Consider the following 18501-nt stretch of genomic DNA (forward strand, 5'->3'; position numbering starts at 1 on the left):
CATTTTTTTCCTCTCATTCTGACATTTATTTTGTATAAAATTGTCTTATTTTATACCATTTGAATGGCTATAAAATTACAAAATAAAAGCCTTTCAATTTGGAGTAGAAATTACAATAAATATTTTATTCTTCAATGAGAAAAAAACTTATTGTATTTAAGTGTTACAATTTGTAAGTAAATATTTTAGAAAGGTTTTTATACTTAGGGGAGACCGGGGCAACTTCGGCATGCGGGGCAAGTTTGTCAAGCGCTTTTTTTAAAAAACAAATTAAAAGGAGACTTTGGTTATAGGTTAGGCAGTTGAGTTTTATTGGTGGCTTGTTGAGTGTAGTGTTTTTATTGTTCTCCAACAAGCGTAGTTGAATTATCAAGCAAATTTTCATTTTCGTTCAATTCCATATAATATTTTTTTTCCATTTATATTGAATTGGCAGGTTTTGTTATAATTCCATGATAACGAAAGTTACTTTTCCTGTTAGAAGGATGTAACTTCAACTTATTCACGTGGCCAGATCGTGGCTTGGCATTCTGTTCTCAGGGTTGTACTTAATGTTTCGAAATCATGACTAGCGGGGTAAGATCGGCAACATAAAGCCACATTAGAAGCAAAGGATAAAAATCAAACAGATGATAAATGAAAACATGTTTGCATTTGTTATTCATGTATATATGTCTTTGAACTTGCATTTCGTTGTAATAATATTAAATGGGTGTTGGATTTGTATTTCTTTGTTTTAATAGTGAATTCCAACTTATACATTGTTAATAACATAATTTTATATACGTGCCTATCTTGCCCCATTACTGTTGCCCCTATACCAGGGGCAACTTTAATAAAAATAATTAAAATAATTACAACTTTACAAAAAGAGAGAAGTTGCCGATCTTGCCCCTATACCCGGGGCAACTTCGTCAATTTCTCTCTTCTTGTAAAGTTGTAATTATTTTAATTATTTTTATTTCCAAACTGATTTTAACCAGTTCTATAGTAAGGTAACATTCCAATAGACAATATGCAAAGCTTTTTTTCAGTTTACAGCAGTATTTATTACACAAAATTTAAGTAAAGCTTAACATGCCGATCTTGCCCCGGTCTCCCCTATATTTTGTAAATATTTGTAAATTATTTAAATATATTCAAAATTCTATTTATTTTACGTGCAAATTTAAGTAAATTTAAAGTTAAAACTAAAGGTCTGAAATATGTACAAAAAATTAAAATAAAATGTATGAATATGTGCTTCATATATTGGGTTTTCGTAATTAAAGTACCATCTATTCAATGCTATGTAGAGAGATATTTAGCAGCCCAAATGCAGGTAAATTTGGTATTTAAAAAATCCCATAAAAATATAGTATCAATTTATTAATATATATAGTATCAAAACTTGTCACTGTGGCATTTAGAAGCTGCGTGCAAAGAAAAATGCAATTTCATTTGTGGGAACACCCAAGTGTAGTTCATCGAAGACATGTTGCATATTTGGCAGCCTCGAAAGACTGCACTATATTGCATGCGACAGGCATTCATGCAGCTGATACGGTCACCCGTTGAAGACACTGTTCATCACCTTCAAGTTTTACACCTTCAGAATGAAAACCACATTAGTGTTATCAAATTTTGGCAGTTAAAGGTCGAAGGGGTGGGTAGATAAAGAGATCTTCTCAGGACCAGACTTAATGACGATTTTACTCGTTATTAGCATTTACAATTTTTATAAAACCCATCCCTTCCCTCGAAGTGAAGTTTTTTTTACCATTTTAAAATAATTAAAAAAAAAATTAAATAAAATACCGTAAGAGATGGATCCACGAAAAGTTGCCGGGAAAGTTAAGCAACTTGTTACTGAAATTTTTTTTTTTTAAATTTTAACTGAAATGTGTTCTGTGTCTCTTGAAACGTCACCATACAAAATTCGATTGATTTGGACTTTAAATATCACTCCAGAATTGTTGAATAGGGCTCTTTAATTATATACAATAACCAAATACATATTCACATTTGTTTATGTATATAAGGTATTTCTTTATGCATTTATAAACAATAGATTTGTATGAATATGCATGATTATTATGCATATATTATTACTATTACTATTATTATTATTATTATTATTAAATTAAGATTATTTAACATAATCTTGCATAAATACTGTATGCATCTCTTAGACACTACTCTACATGAATTCTGTTATAGTCTACGTTGCAATTTCTTTACTTTATAAAGTAAATTTTAGAATATCAGACATTTAAAATATATAAATTTATCTATTCGCGGACATTTTCGAAAAGCAACTTTTTTTTTATTTAATTAGAAATCATTAACATAGTAATTTTACGAACCGGTTTATCACATTTCTCAACTCGATATAAAAAAAAATAACCAGTTTGCCTTAATATTAGATAGGCGATACCCTTAAAGTTTTAGAATATTAAATACAATATTGACTATTCGATAATACTTGATTTAAATCTACTTGAGCAAAAAGTTTACAGTTACTAAATTATTTAAATGCAGTTTTCTTGTATTTGGTGTCAACATTGTTATAACCGATGTCAACACTAAATACAATCTCGTTAATGACTATTAAAATTGTGCTATAATCTTGTTTCTATTTGTTTGCACATTTAATTAACTACACACATATATACAGGAATAACCAGCGACTGTATAATAATACATACAGATACAATCAGGAAGATTCAACTGTATTTTAACAGAATACATGAAGAATATTCATGTACGATTTAAGGATGTACATAAGAATCTTTAACTAGAAAAAACCAACTACCATTTAACAGTACATGAAGGGTTACTCAGAATATTTTGTGATTTAACTGTGCTTGCATGCAAAAACCGCTAGGAATAATGCCTATGTTGTTTAATAGTGCTTGCAAGATACTAGGAATAAAATCCTACATGCACTGCTTTGATGGTCCATTCCATGGTCTTCTAAGTAAAATAAGATTATAAAAATAAAAAAATTTAAATAATTCTAATAATATATAACATAGATAACTCCTGGATAGTCATCGTTAAGCGATGCGTCGTAAAGCGAGCCGATTTTTTTTATATACTTAGTGATATAAATTGAAATTACATTCCTGTAACGTAATGTTTAAAACACTGAGTGTAACATTATACCGAGGTTTACAAAGAATAAGACGTTTTGGTACGGTCGTGATAAAAAAATTTATATAAGTCGTAAAATAGGGGGTTGTAAAGCTAATGGTCGTAAAGCAGGATTGCATTGTGTTTTAGTTATTTATAACATGAACTAAAGCAAGAAAAGAAAAAAGAAACGAGAAAAATTTAAATAAAAGCTTTGCAGCTTTTTATATAAAAGATATATAAGGTTTTTTTTTAAATTTAAGTTTTGTAAAGTTTTATATACTATTTATTTATTTAAAAAACGAATTTTTGTAAGTAAAATAAATTAAAATGTATTTTAAAAAATATATATATATATACATGTTCACATGGACAACGCTTAAATCTAGCTAAGAATGCAAGATTGAATAAAGAATCAATATACAACTGACGTTAATTTATCAATTTGCAGTAGCTCTCATGAATGTTTTTCACTTTCACTCTTAACTTTATCAATATTATCTGCAACTAAGCAGAAGTGGATTTGATGAAAACTCCAAAGTAAAATGAGATATTTTATCGAAATTACTTTTATATCGATGAGTACAGGTAAGTTAACTAATACAATACAAAGCACAGCACTTAGCGCTTGTCATGATTCCTAACAGAAGTGGTAGAAGGAACGTGTCCTGAGACGTCTGCCAAAGCACGTCTTGAACTCCTACTCTCCTTAGAATAAGATTAATGGCCACCTCTAGGAGTCATTCCATCTGTTTTGTTAGAGGTGGCGAAACCGCAACAGAGAAAATGTTCTGAGATCGATGTTCCTTGATCACGCCAAGGTTTGCTGGGACCCGATCCATTTCCACACCCGGTCACGTAAACGGGAAACACCCTTTACCTCTTCTTCTCTTGCTTCCTTACCAACTAATGAAAAGTCATTCCTCTTATAGCAAGCCGTTGTATACTGAAGCCAAGTCTAATTTACTAACTTGATATATACTACTCGTTTTCAGAGAAGACAAACTACGAATTTCGGGACATTGGTCGTAAGGGATTTTCTGTTTTTATTCCTTTCTCTTGTAATAGAAGTTCATGAACCTTGGCAACATTCCAGATTGTTGGAATGTATCTGCTCTTATGAACGTCTCCAATGGTTAAGTGTGAGCGATAAGATGATATGGACCTATATATATATTTATTTATATTTATATACTTTCTAGTATCAAGTTACAGCTTTGTATTTTACGTAATAACAATATATTACTTTATTTCTTTTTGAAACGGTTTCAAAACTTGCAACTAAACTGTTCAAGTAAATCAAATTTATAAGAAATTCTATAGCCAATATGAATCATATAATACATTTAATAATTAAAGCGATTAAGTAGAGGTAACGTACTGTATACAGGAAAATAATGATTGATTAAGAGTAACTAAACATATTTCTAATGAGCTATGGAATCATATTCATCGGATTTAAATCATTATCCATTTTCAAAATGATTCAAACATAAATTCTCAATTTTAATCGATACTAAATTAGTATAAAGGAAATCGTAAATATTGTTACTTGCACCTTATTTTTTTATTTTTCTTACAGAAGTTCTTAACATAAGTTCATGTTTTTTCTTTCTTTTTTAGACTTACCTTCATTAATATGCATTATTTTTTAAATGACCTGGTCTTTGTTATCTTACCATTATATTAAAACGGCATTTAAAAGAAAATTATGAATTAAACAATCATAATGAGAAAACGTAATAGTGATGTAATTAAAAAAACACATCGCTATTTTCCCTCTTTTTATGATAGAATAATGATTAAGAAAAGTATATTAAACGGGAAGTTAAAGATGGAGAAAATCTAGTTTGAAACTTATTTTTTCCTTTTAGTTTGAATTATATAAGTAATAAGATGAAGAACAATTAAATCCTGTAGTATCGTTTCTACTAACGAATGTAATGTTCTTTGTATTCTACCCTTACTTTATCACTACAGTTCAAATGATATTTTGGTCATCTTATTTCGTTAAGATAATGAAGTTTGATGGTCNTATATATATATTTATTTAAATCGTAAAATATATAAGATTATATATATATATATAAATTTTAAAAGTACAAACCTGAATAACTGATAATACTTTATCTACATAGGGTGATAAGTTATTGATTTTTTTCCATAGTTAAATAGTGAATTGTTATCCATAAAATTGCATCCTTGTTTATGTTAAAAATAGCATATTTAAAATATGATTTTTTTTAATCCAATAATTTATTTGTTTCCCTGTTTTTTTGGCTTATTTTTGTTTATTTATTTTGTAGAAACGAGTCCACAAACACATTGCCTTCAGATACACACACACAACGTTAAATCAATACGTCCTGCACGAAGTTCACTCATCGACTGATTCGTGTAAAGCGTTACATACTGTATATATTGTATGACGTAACAACTGTTTCTACCAATCTCCATCGAGTACGTGTATTTTCCCGTCGTACATTGCTGCTGCTGCTGCTATATATCTAATGTGATAGATACGGCTTTAATCATTGAAGGATGATGTTCGTGATGTTTAGCAATTGAGAATTTTTTTTTGAATTTTTAAACAATTTTTTTTTTGTATTATTCTTAATTACAAATTTTAAAAGTTTTATTGGAAATTTAGCCTTCAATTTCTTTAAAAATCATAGTTATTTTTCGTGTTTTTGCATTCATTTAGGGATTATATAAGTTAAATTATACTAAACGATGTTGTGTAGTGTCTACTGTTTAGTATACAATATCCAGACAGTATTTCATAACTTAACTACATTAATATTTTATTTTGTAATTACATTTATGGGTTATATTGCAGAGCGATAGTCTAATTCAGCAAAGTTGTTGAAGGTCAAACGATTGTGAAAGACGATAGTAACATAAAACTGGCAAATCTGATGACGTATTGTTACGAGAATCATGCCAAAATGTCATTAAAATAAATATAAATCACTCAAATATCATTAAATCTCACGACATTCATTTAAACTATAAACCAGTTCATCATATATAAGAATATTATATTAGATAGATAAATTGATGTGTTTGTTTACGAATATATTATGAAAGATGCCAGAAAAAATAAATAAATGCCCAATAATTTTAAATTCTGAGTACATAGTAATCAGTATAATAATCATTATCATGAGTGTTTCCGTAAAAGATATTCAATATATTATCAAAACTCTTATCATAAGAAGGAGGATATGATGAGTTTCATGATAATACCTTCAGAAAACTTGTAAAGATACAAATTTCTAAAAGTAATAGTGTTTTTGTATTATTTAGAAGATCATTTCTAAAGCTAATGGTACTTTGGCATTTAGACGTCACGTGTTTTAAAAATTAATGGCGCGTGTGGTATTTAAATATCAAGTTTTCTAAATGTACTTAGCTAATGGTATTTAGGATTAAAGAGATTTAACTTTATGTTGGGTGAAGAAGGAAGAATGATGAATAAATGGGATCGGGAACCATATGCTAATCAGCGTGGCACCCAGATCCGGACTTTATACTTATTAACAAGAAGTTTTCCTGAAGACCCCTGCATTGCAAAAAGGTAAAATGTATTCGTTTTAACAAATTTGATAAGACTGAAATAAATTTTATCATAAATATTGTCGTTATCTTTAACGTTTTTTTTCTAAATTTGAAAAAAAATTACAAGAAAATGTTATCACGAGGAAAATCTATAAAATGTATTTCCCAGATATAAATTATGGAGCATTACTGTATGAACGACCCTTGAATTTAAGAAGAGTGTTACTGTTGCACATCGAAATTTGGATCTAAAGAGGTTAATCATATCATAGTTACTAGAATGGTTGAGTTAAAAAGAATTTATTAGTCCTTTGATCCTATGCTAATGTAAGCTGATTATTCTTAAAATATAAATTGTTTACGGTGCTTAGAAATCAGTATTTTCAAATATAACCTTCAATAACATTGAAAAATTCTACAACAAATCAATTATAAGATTAATTCTAGAGAATTCTTAAATAACAGCAGAATGTTTAGGAAAGAAACAACTTCACAAGCCAAAAAATTGTCATTTTCAAATCTGAATTGTTTTAAGCACGCAAGAGTCTGTAACGAATAAGAAATTTCAAAACAATTTTTTATCGTATTCCTAAAATTTCACGAAATTGCTATTATTTAAATTAAGAATCCACAATAAGAAATTCCACAATAAGGATTTATAAAAAAAAAGGAGATCTTCGAAAAGTTTATAAATAAAATTAAGGAAAATTCATTAAATTTAATACCGAAATGATAAATTCATGTAAAAAATCATGACCTTGATACTTTCAGTTAGTAAAGTTGATAATGATCTAGTTTTATTAATTAATTATTTATTAAGTTGACACGTACTAGTTTTAAGATGGAATTGTCTTGCACAATTGGAATGAATGGCATACTTATTAGATTGTTAAGAATAAGGAAAAGTACGTTGAATAATGAATATATTAACTAAATGACTATTAATGCATTGATATAAATTGATTATTTAACTTAAATAAATTTCGGGTTTCTGCAATGCAGAGGAACTTCAGATTGATCTGAAGTTCCTCTGCATTGCAAAAGTTCAAAATTTATTTATTTTAACAAATTTGGCAAGTATAAAGTGACTTTTGTGATTATTAGAAATGATTTCATCACAAATACTATTATTTTTGATAAATATTTTTAAGAAATTGTAAACAAAATTTTACAGGAAACTGTGTTAACATGAGGAAAATCTAGTAAAGCATATTGTGTTTTAAAAATGCTACAAAATATAACGAATAACTTATTATATAATCCATTAAAACCTTTTCTAAATTATAAATAAAGTTANCATTACTCATACTTTAAACTGCATTGCTTCTTAATTCTTTACTTTTAATGGTATATTCGGTGCTGTTAATTATCTAACTTTAAATTGTTATTTTAAAATATTTAAAATTTTCGTTATTTTCTGTTCGATTTTGTTAATTATTTACGTCTAGCCTGTACAGACAGTAACAAGCCAACAATTAACACAAACAGCTGTTAGACGAGTCTTGTTATTATGTGTACAGATGTATAGAGAGTAAGGTATGCAACATGCAGTTAAATTCTAGTAATTTAGATTAGTAATCTGCATTAAAAGTATGTTTTAATGTGTAGTATAAGTAAGGAAAGTATAACTAAGGAATGAATGACAGACTATTACTTAATTTACTCATTTACTATGCTGCAAGTTACATCTCGTACGCAATTATACCCTTTAATTTTCATTAAACCATATAAAGCATATTTTAAAGTGATAAATTCACGTATAACTTAATAAACAACCCTTTAATTAACTTGTAACTTGCAGTTATATATAAGCCTCTGTAATATATTTCTACAGAAGTGTGTGTGAATTAAATGAATTATAATATGCATACATGTTAAAATGGGCTTAAATTTTAGCAGTTTTTAGATTAATAATAAACATTAAAATATGTTTTTGTGTCCTTCATCTAGTATAAATGGCGAATCTGTAAAGAGGGGTAAGTAAAAAGTGAATGTTTAAGTATTAACTAAATTATTTTGTCCTTCCAGTTAAATTTACTGTACAATTATACTGTTTAATTCCATTCATGTTAAATAAATAATACTAAAACACACTTTAAATTGGTTAAATTATAGGGAAATTAACTAAAATCCTTGTGTAAAATCCCTATACATTTATAGATGTGGTGGTGTATCTACTTATAGATCTGCATACTACTTACTGCAATAGATCTGTTACTTGTAGATGTAGGGATGTAACTGCAGCTCTAATTTTTTATAGTTAATCCTTGCTATATGTAGATATATATATATCTACATATAGCAAGGAATAACTATAAAAGTGAATACAGAGCTATTAGTTAATACTTATAATTCAACCAGAACATTTACAAGAATATTAAATTAAATACAGTACAATAAATTTAAGGTACAGTACAGCATTAAATTTACATAAAAATAATGAAGTATAATTTTGGTTTATATCAAATGATGATTACGAGAGATGAAGTTGTTATCGAAGTTCAACAGGTTATTTGGAAAAATAAATGTTACGAAATCAAAAAATTCAGATTTTCTACAAGAATAGAAATATATAAAGAATTATTATTGTAAAAATTTCAATTATTTTGTCATAAAAAACGTCGAGTTTAATGATTATTTTAACCAAAAAAAAAAAAAAACAGCGTGGAATAGAAAACAATACGAAAATTAAAACAAGGATAACAAGTTAATGGTAGGATTACAGGAAATAAAATATATAATTTATGCGTGTATAAAATAATTTCTAAAGGATTTATAATGAAAATAAGTGGGAAGTATTAGTAAATATTAAGTAATTTAATTATCGACACGAGGAAACTTTTATGTAAACATTATTGATTCGTTGGTATCATAGTTCAGAGATTATTGATTTTCTTAACAACTATTATATTTTTAAGAAATATTTTAAATTAATTAATTAATTAATTAATTAAAATATTTTAAAAAATAATGTGATTTTATTTCTAAATTGTAAAATATTCCATCATAATTTTGTTATACTAAAACCTGTTGAAGGATGTTAAGAATCTTGAACATTAACGTGTTTACTTAAGCAAATTACGTAAGAATATTGGATAAATTATGTTAAAATTATGTTCAAAAATGTTTTAAATTATACAAATTATAAGAGTAATGATAACATTTTTATTCATTTTCGTTGAATTATGATATAATTTATATACTTTCTGTGTAAAATCATGAACACGTGTGTGTTCATGATTTTGCTCACCCACTTTGAAGCTTAATAACTCCTGTGCATTTTGTCGAAAATTTCTAAAATTTTGCATGGAGGTTTAAATTTTATGGCGATTGATGCAGTTAAATTTTAGTGGTTAAAGGTCAAGTGGATAGGGAGATAAAAGGGGTCGTGTGTCGTATCTCGAGTAGGATCGGATTTAAATGAAGTTTTTACTTGTTATTAGCATTTACAATTTTGTTTCTTATATATAAAACTCATTTCTACCCTCGAAATTAAGCTTTTTGCCATTTTAAAATAATTAATTATATAAATCATCGGTCATCTATCTAACACATTATAGCAGAAATTTTTGAATTGAAATCACGTGACTTCCGGTTTGTATCGGAAGTACGTATATGGTTAATCGGGGAATTCTTCCCTATTGTCTTCATATCTACTTTCATCTTTCATCTATCTAACGTCGTTCTCGAGATTAAGAGAAGACAGACAAACAGACAGACAATGAGAATTTATAGATCTACAATTGGGTAATTTAAAAATATTTATTTAAAGTACTGAAGTACAAATTTTAGTAAAATTAAATGGCTTTGGTGTATATTCTGCCAATTTATGTATTTTTAAATTAGTAAAAAAAATATTTAAAATTGTATTATTATTAAACTTCAGAAAATATTTTTAATAAATAAATTTTAATAATAATTAAGTTTATTTTATGCTCTTATATATTTTTAAAATATTAAGCGTTAAATAAAATGAATAAAAATGTATAAAGTTAATATTTTATAGGTTATAAATTTATACATTACTCATACTTTAAACTGCATTGCTTCTTAATTCTTTACTTTTAATGGTATATTCGGTGCTGTTAATTATCTAACTTTAAATTGTTATTTTAAAATATTTAAAATTTTCGTTATTTTCTGTTCGATTTTGTTAATTATTTACGTCTAGCCTGTACAGACAGTAACAAGCCAACAATTAACACAAACAGCTGTTAGACGAGTCTTGTTATTATGTGTACAGATGTATAGAGAGTAAGGTATGCAACATGCAGTTAAATTCTAGTAATTTAGATTAGTAATCTGCATTAAAAGTATGTTTTAATGTGTAGTATAAGTAAGGAAAGTATAACTAAGGAATGAATGACAGACTATTACTTAATTTACTCATTTACTATGCTGCAAGTTACATCTCGTACGCAATTATACCCTTTAATTTTCATTAAACCATATAAAGCATATTTTAAAGTGATAAATTCACGTATAACTTAATAAACAACCCTTTAATTAACTTGTAACTTGCAGTTATATATAAGCCTCTGTAATATATTTCTACAGAAGTGTGTGTGAATTAAATGAATTATAATATGCATACATGTTAAAATGGGCTTAAATTTTAGCAGTTTTTAGATTAATAATAAACATTAAAATATGTTTTTGTGTCCTTCATCTAGTATAAATGGCGAATCTGTAAAGAGGGGTAAGTAAAAAGTGAATGTTTAAGTATTAACTAAATTATTTTGTCCTTCCAGTTAAATTTACTGTACAATTATACTGTTTAATTCCATTCATGTTAAATAAATAATACTAAAACACACTTTAAATTGGTTAAATTATAGGGAAATTAACTAAAATCCTTGTGTAAAATCCCTATACATTTATAGATGTGGTGGTGTATCTACTTATAGATCTGCATACTACTTACTGCAATAGATCTGTTACTTGTAGATGTAGGGATGTAACTGCAGCTCTAATTTTTTATAGTTAATCCTTGCTATATGTAGATATATATATATCTACATATAGCAAGGAATAACTATAAAAGTGAATACAGAGCTATTAGTTAATACTTATAATTCAACCAGAACATTTACAAGAATATTAAATTAAATACAGTACAATAAATTTAAGGTACAGTACAGCATTAAATTTACATAAAAATAATGAAGTATAATTGAGTACAGTGTAGTACTTAAGAAAAAAACAGTTGTATATAGTTGAAGAAAGATTAGAAAGAGCATCTTCACTTACAGAAAAAGACAGAAAGAAAGCGCAATTTGTATTTTAAAAAGTGCAAAAATGTGAAAAAATACTCAATTTATGTATTTTTTTATTTTATAAAAATGCAAATGAATCTTATTTTTAAATTAAGGAAAAATTATCATTTCCAAAAAAAAAGCAAGAATATTGAATTTTCTAAAGCAATAAAGAAGAAAGGATTATTTTTTTCTCTATGAAATGTAAGAAAAATACCAGCAATTATTTATTGTGACATTATCACAATGCCGGGCTGCAATTTTTAATCATATTTTTAATTTATTTAATTTAAAATATATACTCTCCCCATCAAATTAGTAGTGTCTTGCCCCTGTACATCATAGATTTTCCTTTAATAATAGAGTCGTGTCAGTCATTCATCTAACACTTTTTATAAGAAAATATTTGAATTGAAATAATGTGACTTCCAGTTTGTACCGGAAATTCGTATATAGTTGATTCTTCCTGCCCCTAAGTTTTCCACATCTGGTCTTGGCTTTCATCTAAATCTATTTTCGATATTAAGGAAAGACAGACGGACGGATGACAATAAGAATTTATAGGTCTAAAATTATTTTTTCAAAATTTTCACCAAAATTACAAAAAAAAGACCTTCTATCCACAAAAAACAAATAGGAACATCTTATTTTTTAAATTGAAAAAAAAATCTACCTTCAAAGAATGCAAATTAGAACCACTGCTTTTTTTAAAAATAACAAGAAAAGGAGTCTTTTTTTTAGATAAAAAGCCAAAAAGGAGCATCTTAAGTACAAAAAAAAAATAAAAAACAGGAACATCTTAATTAGAAAAACATCAAAAAAGTAGCATCTCAGTTACAAAAACGATTTAAAAAACTACAAAATATTGTTAATTAAAATAATAGAACATTTATAAATTTAATAAATGCCTTACTTATACGAAACAAATTGCTATATAGTCTATATATATATATATATATATATATATATACCTAGACTATGTATATATTGTGAAGGATATCAAATTTACAAATAAAAAAAGAATATTATCTTAATTGTAATAAGCTGATTCGTTATAAAAGCAATTAAAAGGCATATAAAATGCAGAAAATTGATGATAAATATTAAAAATTATTAAAAGTTTTTTTAAGAGGGGAAAAAAATGTAAAAGAAGTCGATTCGAATTTTTGTTTTATAGGAAAAATCAACGGGTAAAGAATTTCAAACGATCACTACATTTACTTTAAATCAAGGTAAACTACTATTAAAAAGCCTTGGAATAGACTTACATCATGTTGCTAGTATTGTCTATTACGTCGTCAGTTGTTTGATTTCTAAAAAAAAAAAACATTTTTAATATTTATATTTTTAAATTATTTAAAAAAAAAAAAAAAACAAATCTGTCAGAAATTCGTAAATTTCTGACATGTTTAGGAGCAGACAAATTAATTAAGTTTATTTATTTATTTTTTAGATTGTATTTATCATTTTTTAAATAGGAAAATAGTTGTTAGTGATCCACATCATTGTCACCATCATCATCATCATCATCATCGACTATTTTCCTATAATAAAGAACTGATTTTTCATCTATAGAATTAAATCTAATGAAGATCTTATGATGTAACAAGGATGATACATCGTTAACAATGATAATGCAGATCATCACCATCAACGATTTACTTCTAATTTTTTTTTTTTTATGATAGATTTATTTCCTATTTTTTTAGCGTGATTATACTAATTTACATCTCTTATATCATCCTCATTTACATCATCATCGTCAATTAAATTCGTTTAAAAAAAATCCGTTTTCTACATTTACTGTGTTATAAATAAAAGAGGCATCTCACCCCTGACTGGCATCTCTCCAAAATTTACATATAATTTACTTTAATTTACATATAATAAAGAAAAATAACTTATAGGATGGCCCTTTTAATTTATTGCACATTTATAGGAGTCATTTTCACAAAGAAAGTCCTCCTCTTTGTAAAAATTGACCCCTATTTAGGTATTACTAAAGTAAAACCGCGTGGTGCGAACCCGCGATTCGGCCACTGATGGGCTCCTTAAGTATATTTACAGAAAAATTATCTTACCTTTGGCCGTATTACCCACACGAGACATCTCTCCCACACTTGTTATACCTAAAAAATATTCCAATTGTAAATCAATTAATAGGTTATTTCGTAATTAAAATGCATAATTAATCTACTTAATAAAGAAATTTAATTGACTTGTTTATTTGAAATAAGAGATTTGTTGTATTTTTCTTTATAATTAATATACATTATCTTATTTATTAAACTTCACTTAAGCATGTTTTTTTTAATTAAAAAATAGCAAAAAAGGAACAAAAATTTAATCGAAATATTATGCCTTTTTTAAATTATATAAAGAATTTAAGGCANTTATAGCTTCTCAACATTTCCTTTTTCTTTGATGACAATCTGAAAATAAAAGAACTTTGAATTTTTAAAAATTCAAACATTTGTAACAAGTCTAACATGGTAAATAATTCCTTAACTTGTAAATATACTAGTGGGCTTGATCTGAGTTCTGTGCCCTAATCAATATTGAAGTGTCATGTATATATAAAATTACCTTGTTTAACTTAACAGAACTTTGAAACAAAGACAACCTGTGACTTCATAGCACAGCACAACAATTTCATAACATTACTTATCTTAAAATTCATTTGACTTTCAGACTCGTAAAAAAAATGACTGATGAGTTATTTGTAACATACAAATAGTGAGAATATAAATTTTTACTATTTACATATTTAAATAGTGATAAAATAAATTCCGAACTATTGTAGTCACAGAAATAGCACCAATAACTTTGTTGTGGCCATAACAGATTTTATTACCAGACATAATAAAGTAACTGTATAATATACATTTAATTTTTCCTATCTTTTAATGTTTTTATATAAAAACTAAAATTTTAAAGAATATGTTTAGAATGTGACATATTGTGTTAAAAATGTTTGTATGCTACTGATTAATACTAAATGTAAAGCATGACATTACAAGGACAATTCCTCTTCTCTCCCCTTGTTATACTGTTGTAACATTCTGAACTACCTTTCTCCCTGTGGGATGTGACATAAGTGACAGAATAAATAAAATTTAATTATGTAAATATTATCCCTAAAATGAACATTTTTGATCTTCAGATTTAATTTAAACTTAAATAAAAATAATTTAACAAAATTTAATTCTGAAATATAGCATTTCTTTTTATTTCTAAATAGATATTTCTTAACAAATAGCCTAGATTAAGGTTGTCACATATAAAATATCAGTATTACATAATTACTTACAAAGTGACAATAAAAAATTTGTTTCTATTTATGTAATTAGATTCAAACTTATTCTTATTGTAAAAGAAGTACACTTTTTAATTATTGCAATTTTATTATTATATTTTGTTTTTATAGGAGGCTTTGCTAAAGTTAAATTAGCAATACATGTGTTAACGGGAGAGAAAGTTGCTATTAAAATTATGAACAAAAAGTCTCTTGGGGTAAATTTAATATTTTGTACTTAATTATATTCAAAACATTTTAAGAAATAAATAATAAAATTTTATAAAAGGAGGATCTGCCTCGTGTGAAATTAGAAATCAAAGCACTGAAAGATCTCAGTCATCAACATATTTGCAGATTGTATGAAGTAATAGAAACACAAAATGAAATATTTCTTATTCTAGAGGTAAGTTGTTTGAATATACTGTACTTATGTATGCTGAATTGAATAAAGTGATTTTTTTTTTTTTTGAAATAAATCATTTTGTCAAAAAATTGTGAATTCTAAATATATTTTTTAAAAACTTTCAGTATTGTCCAGGTGGAGAGTTGTTTGATTATATAGTAGTAAAAGATAAGTTAGGAGAAAAAGAAGCAAGGCATTTCTTTCGCCAAATTGTTTCTGCCATTGCTTATATTCATAATGAAGGTTATGCTCATAGGGACCTCAAACCTGTAAGAATATTTCATTATTTAAAATGATAGATTGACGTCAAAGTTTGTCGTCGATTATAAATGTAGAATATCATTTGAATATTATAAAATCATTTAATTTAAAATAAATGATGGTTCGAAGGAGCGATCAAGGCCGTCATCTTACTTATTAACAACGATCACGATTGTTATTGCATGCAAACATGAATAGAATTTAAGAATTAAACAGAAATTTGCTTGCAAATGATGATTTAAAATGCATACTCGCAGCCACAATAGTTGATCTAGTATCAATTTAGTTGTAGGTTCTACCATTAACCTACAATTTGTAATTCAGCAAAAGTTACATTAGAATTTATAAAACTTGATTTTATATATTCTAGATAAGTAAATATGATCTGAATAGTTTAAGGCCACATACATGTAGAGATGATAATGGTGGAACGAGTACAAAAACAAAGATTAGAGTTAAGTCAATTGCTCCTATCTCTCTAAATTACAGCTTAGTATAAGTGAAAATTTTTGGCATGGTCATCTATAACTGTGATCTGTACTATTGTAGAGGTAGTCTTATATCAAATTCTATGGCTTAAACGTGAGGATTAGCTAGCACAGAGGATGATACAAGTAATTGTTGAGGAACTTGTGATCTTCTGTGGTGTCCATTAAGACCTGATGACAATATAAAATTGTACAATTTTAATTTTGCTGTTTTGAATTTGTTGAGTTTTGAAACGATGTTTTTTGTTCTTTTTACAAAAGAACAAAATATACATAAATACAATTTATGTATATTTATAGTGCATATATGTTGAGTGTGTATACTTACGCAACCTACTACACAACACGAAGACTTATAAGATTTCTTTGAAATTAAATAAATCTCTGTGTGCTTCCGATTACATAAGGTTCTATATTTTACATTGTAGTTGGATTAGATTTCATTTATAAACTCAATCCTGTGAATTTATAGAATATATAAAAATAAATCCAGGATCGCCCCAATTTATAATCAACAAGAATTATATAAAAGACAGAAATTCACACGATGAAACATTATGTGAAAATAAAGGAAAATTCGAATTAATATTAATAAATGATAATTAAATTGTACTAAAACTGGTTCGATCAAATATATTGCAAATATATTCAGTTCAGCGTGTTGTGTTGTTCTTCGACCTTGGATCAAAAACCTTTGATAAGTAAATGTTTTAGAGGAAATAGTAATTATTAAATTAACCGGTTAAATTAGTCAAGCTTTTTGTATATTTTAATAATGATATAATATTAGTTTTTTACTATTTCTTTTTTATAGCTGTGTTAAGATCAAATTTATAACCTTCACTAAAATCAACCTTACACAAAATTTCGAATCCTTGGATTTATGTAAATTATAATTATTATTTCTATTACTTATTTTTCTCTACAATTTAGCCCTTGAGTAAACTTAATATAGGTTATGATCACGTACTAGTTGGCCTTCGCAGAAACAGTTTTAAGTTCAATGAAGTATGTATTGTGTGATAATACAGTCTAATAACCTTACTGTACTACACGTCTTTAAATTTTTGTTAGTTATTACCTTATTTTTACCCTTGATATAACATTTTTAGTATGTAATCAATTGCTGTAAATGTCAAATGCATTAAATAAGTTAGATTAATTCTGGCCAGCCCGACAGTGGCCAAGTGGATAATACACTAGTAATGGGATCGCGACTTTGCGCCTGACCAACAGACAGCCACTGATATTCTTCGCGTGTCCAACATACAAACGGGCAGATTTCCCATAGATAATCCTCCAGGGAGGTATTCCTCCCTGGAACATCGCCTATGTGTTGCATTGTCGAATCTTATCAAACCAACCAACTAGTTATGAACGAACAGCTAATTTTTATACATAAATTTGTAATTTGTTCAAAAATTATTATGCCATTGATTAAATAAGAGACTTTCCATTATTTTTACATGTTAATCGTTTTTTTTTCTAAGCAAATCGATTACAGATTATCGCCATTATCATAAAAAAATCCTTATTTTGAAGACAATTCTATTTCGTTAAACAAACACTTTCATTATATTTACCTTCTACTCTTAATACAAATCGACGATTTTAACGTTATTAACTTTTTTAATTAAAGACTAAGACTTTATTTGAAAATTTGTTCGTTTTTGTCTTCTTCTAATCACTAATAAATGCATAAATAAAACAAATGTACAGTACACTTGCTATGATTGTCGGCAGTACACAGTTCAGCGATAAAAAGTGAAATAACACAAAATATCTCTTTTTTTTTCTTTTAATAATTTTAAACATCATCAGAATAAAGAATTCGAACTATAAAATTATCGTATTATCATAAATTGTTATAAAAAATGCATAAAAATCTACACTAAAACGGTATTTTTATACCTTAAGTATTGATATGAAGTAGTAGTAATGTTTTAAAAATTATTTACAAAAATCTATTAAGTTAATTAAGAATTCAAACAAATGAATTTTATTGTTGGATCAAAATATTTATTTACTTATTATTATTATTATTTTTTGGATATTTTACTTTAAAAAAAATTAAACTTAGCATCAAAACAATTTTGCTTTATTTAATTTAATTATGTAAAA

General features: G+C 26.6%; 2 protein-coding genes across 3 annotated transcripts in view; one reads left to right on the top strand and one right to left on the bottom strand.

Annotated features, from left to right (window-relative positions):
• LOC111624382 (glutamic acid-rich protein-like) overlaps positions 1-14034 on the bottom strand; it is a 33111-nt gene extending 19077 nt beyond the window's left edge. Inside the window, exon 1 of one of the 2 annotated variants that reach the window (XM_023367213.1) lies at positions 14012-14034. The gene's annotated coding sequence lies outside the window, so the exon portion shown is untranslated. Of the gene's footprint in view, positions 1-5221; positions 5503-14011 lie in introns of those variants that run through there. The other variant, XM_023367209.1, reaches the window with a different exon arrangement.
• A 1310-nt stretch (positions 14035-15344) lies between these two features.
• LOC111624387 (maternal embryonic leucine zipper kinase-like) lies at positions 15345-16391 on the top strand (the record flags this gene model as incomplete). The annotated part of the gene is made up of 4 exons (XM_023367219.1): positions 15345-15443; positions 15515-15631; positions 15757-15900; positions 16263-16391. Coding segments are annotated over 4 exons (489 nt in total), but the record flags the coding sequence as incomplete, so codon positions are not given.
• Between the last annotated feature and the right edge of the window lie 2110 nt (positions 16392-18501).

The sequence above is a fragment of the Centruroides sculpturatus genome, unplaced genomic scaffold (assembly GCF_000671375.1).
Source record: "Centruroides sculpturatus isolate CEXI.00-Female unplaced genomic scaffold, Cexi_2.0 scaffold264, whole genome shotgun sequence".
NCBI classification, from domain to species: domain Eukaryota; kingdom Metazoa; phylum Arthropoda; class Arachnida; order Scorpiones; family Buthidae; genus Centruroides; species Centruroides sculpturatus.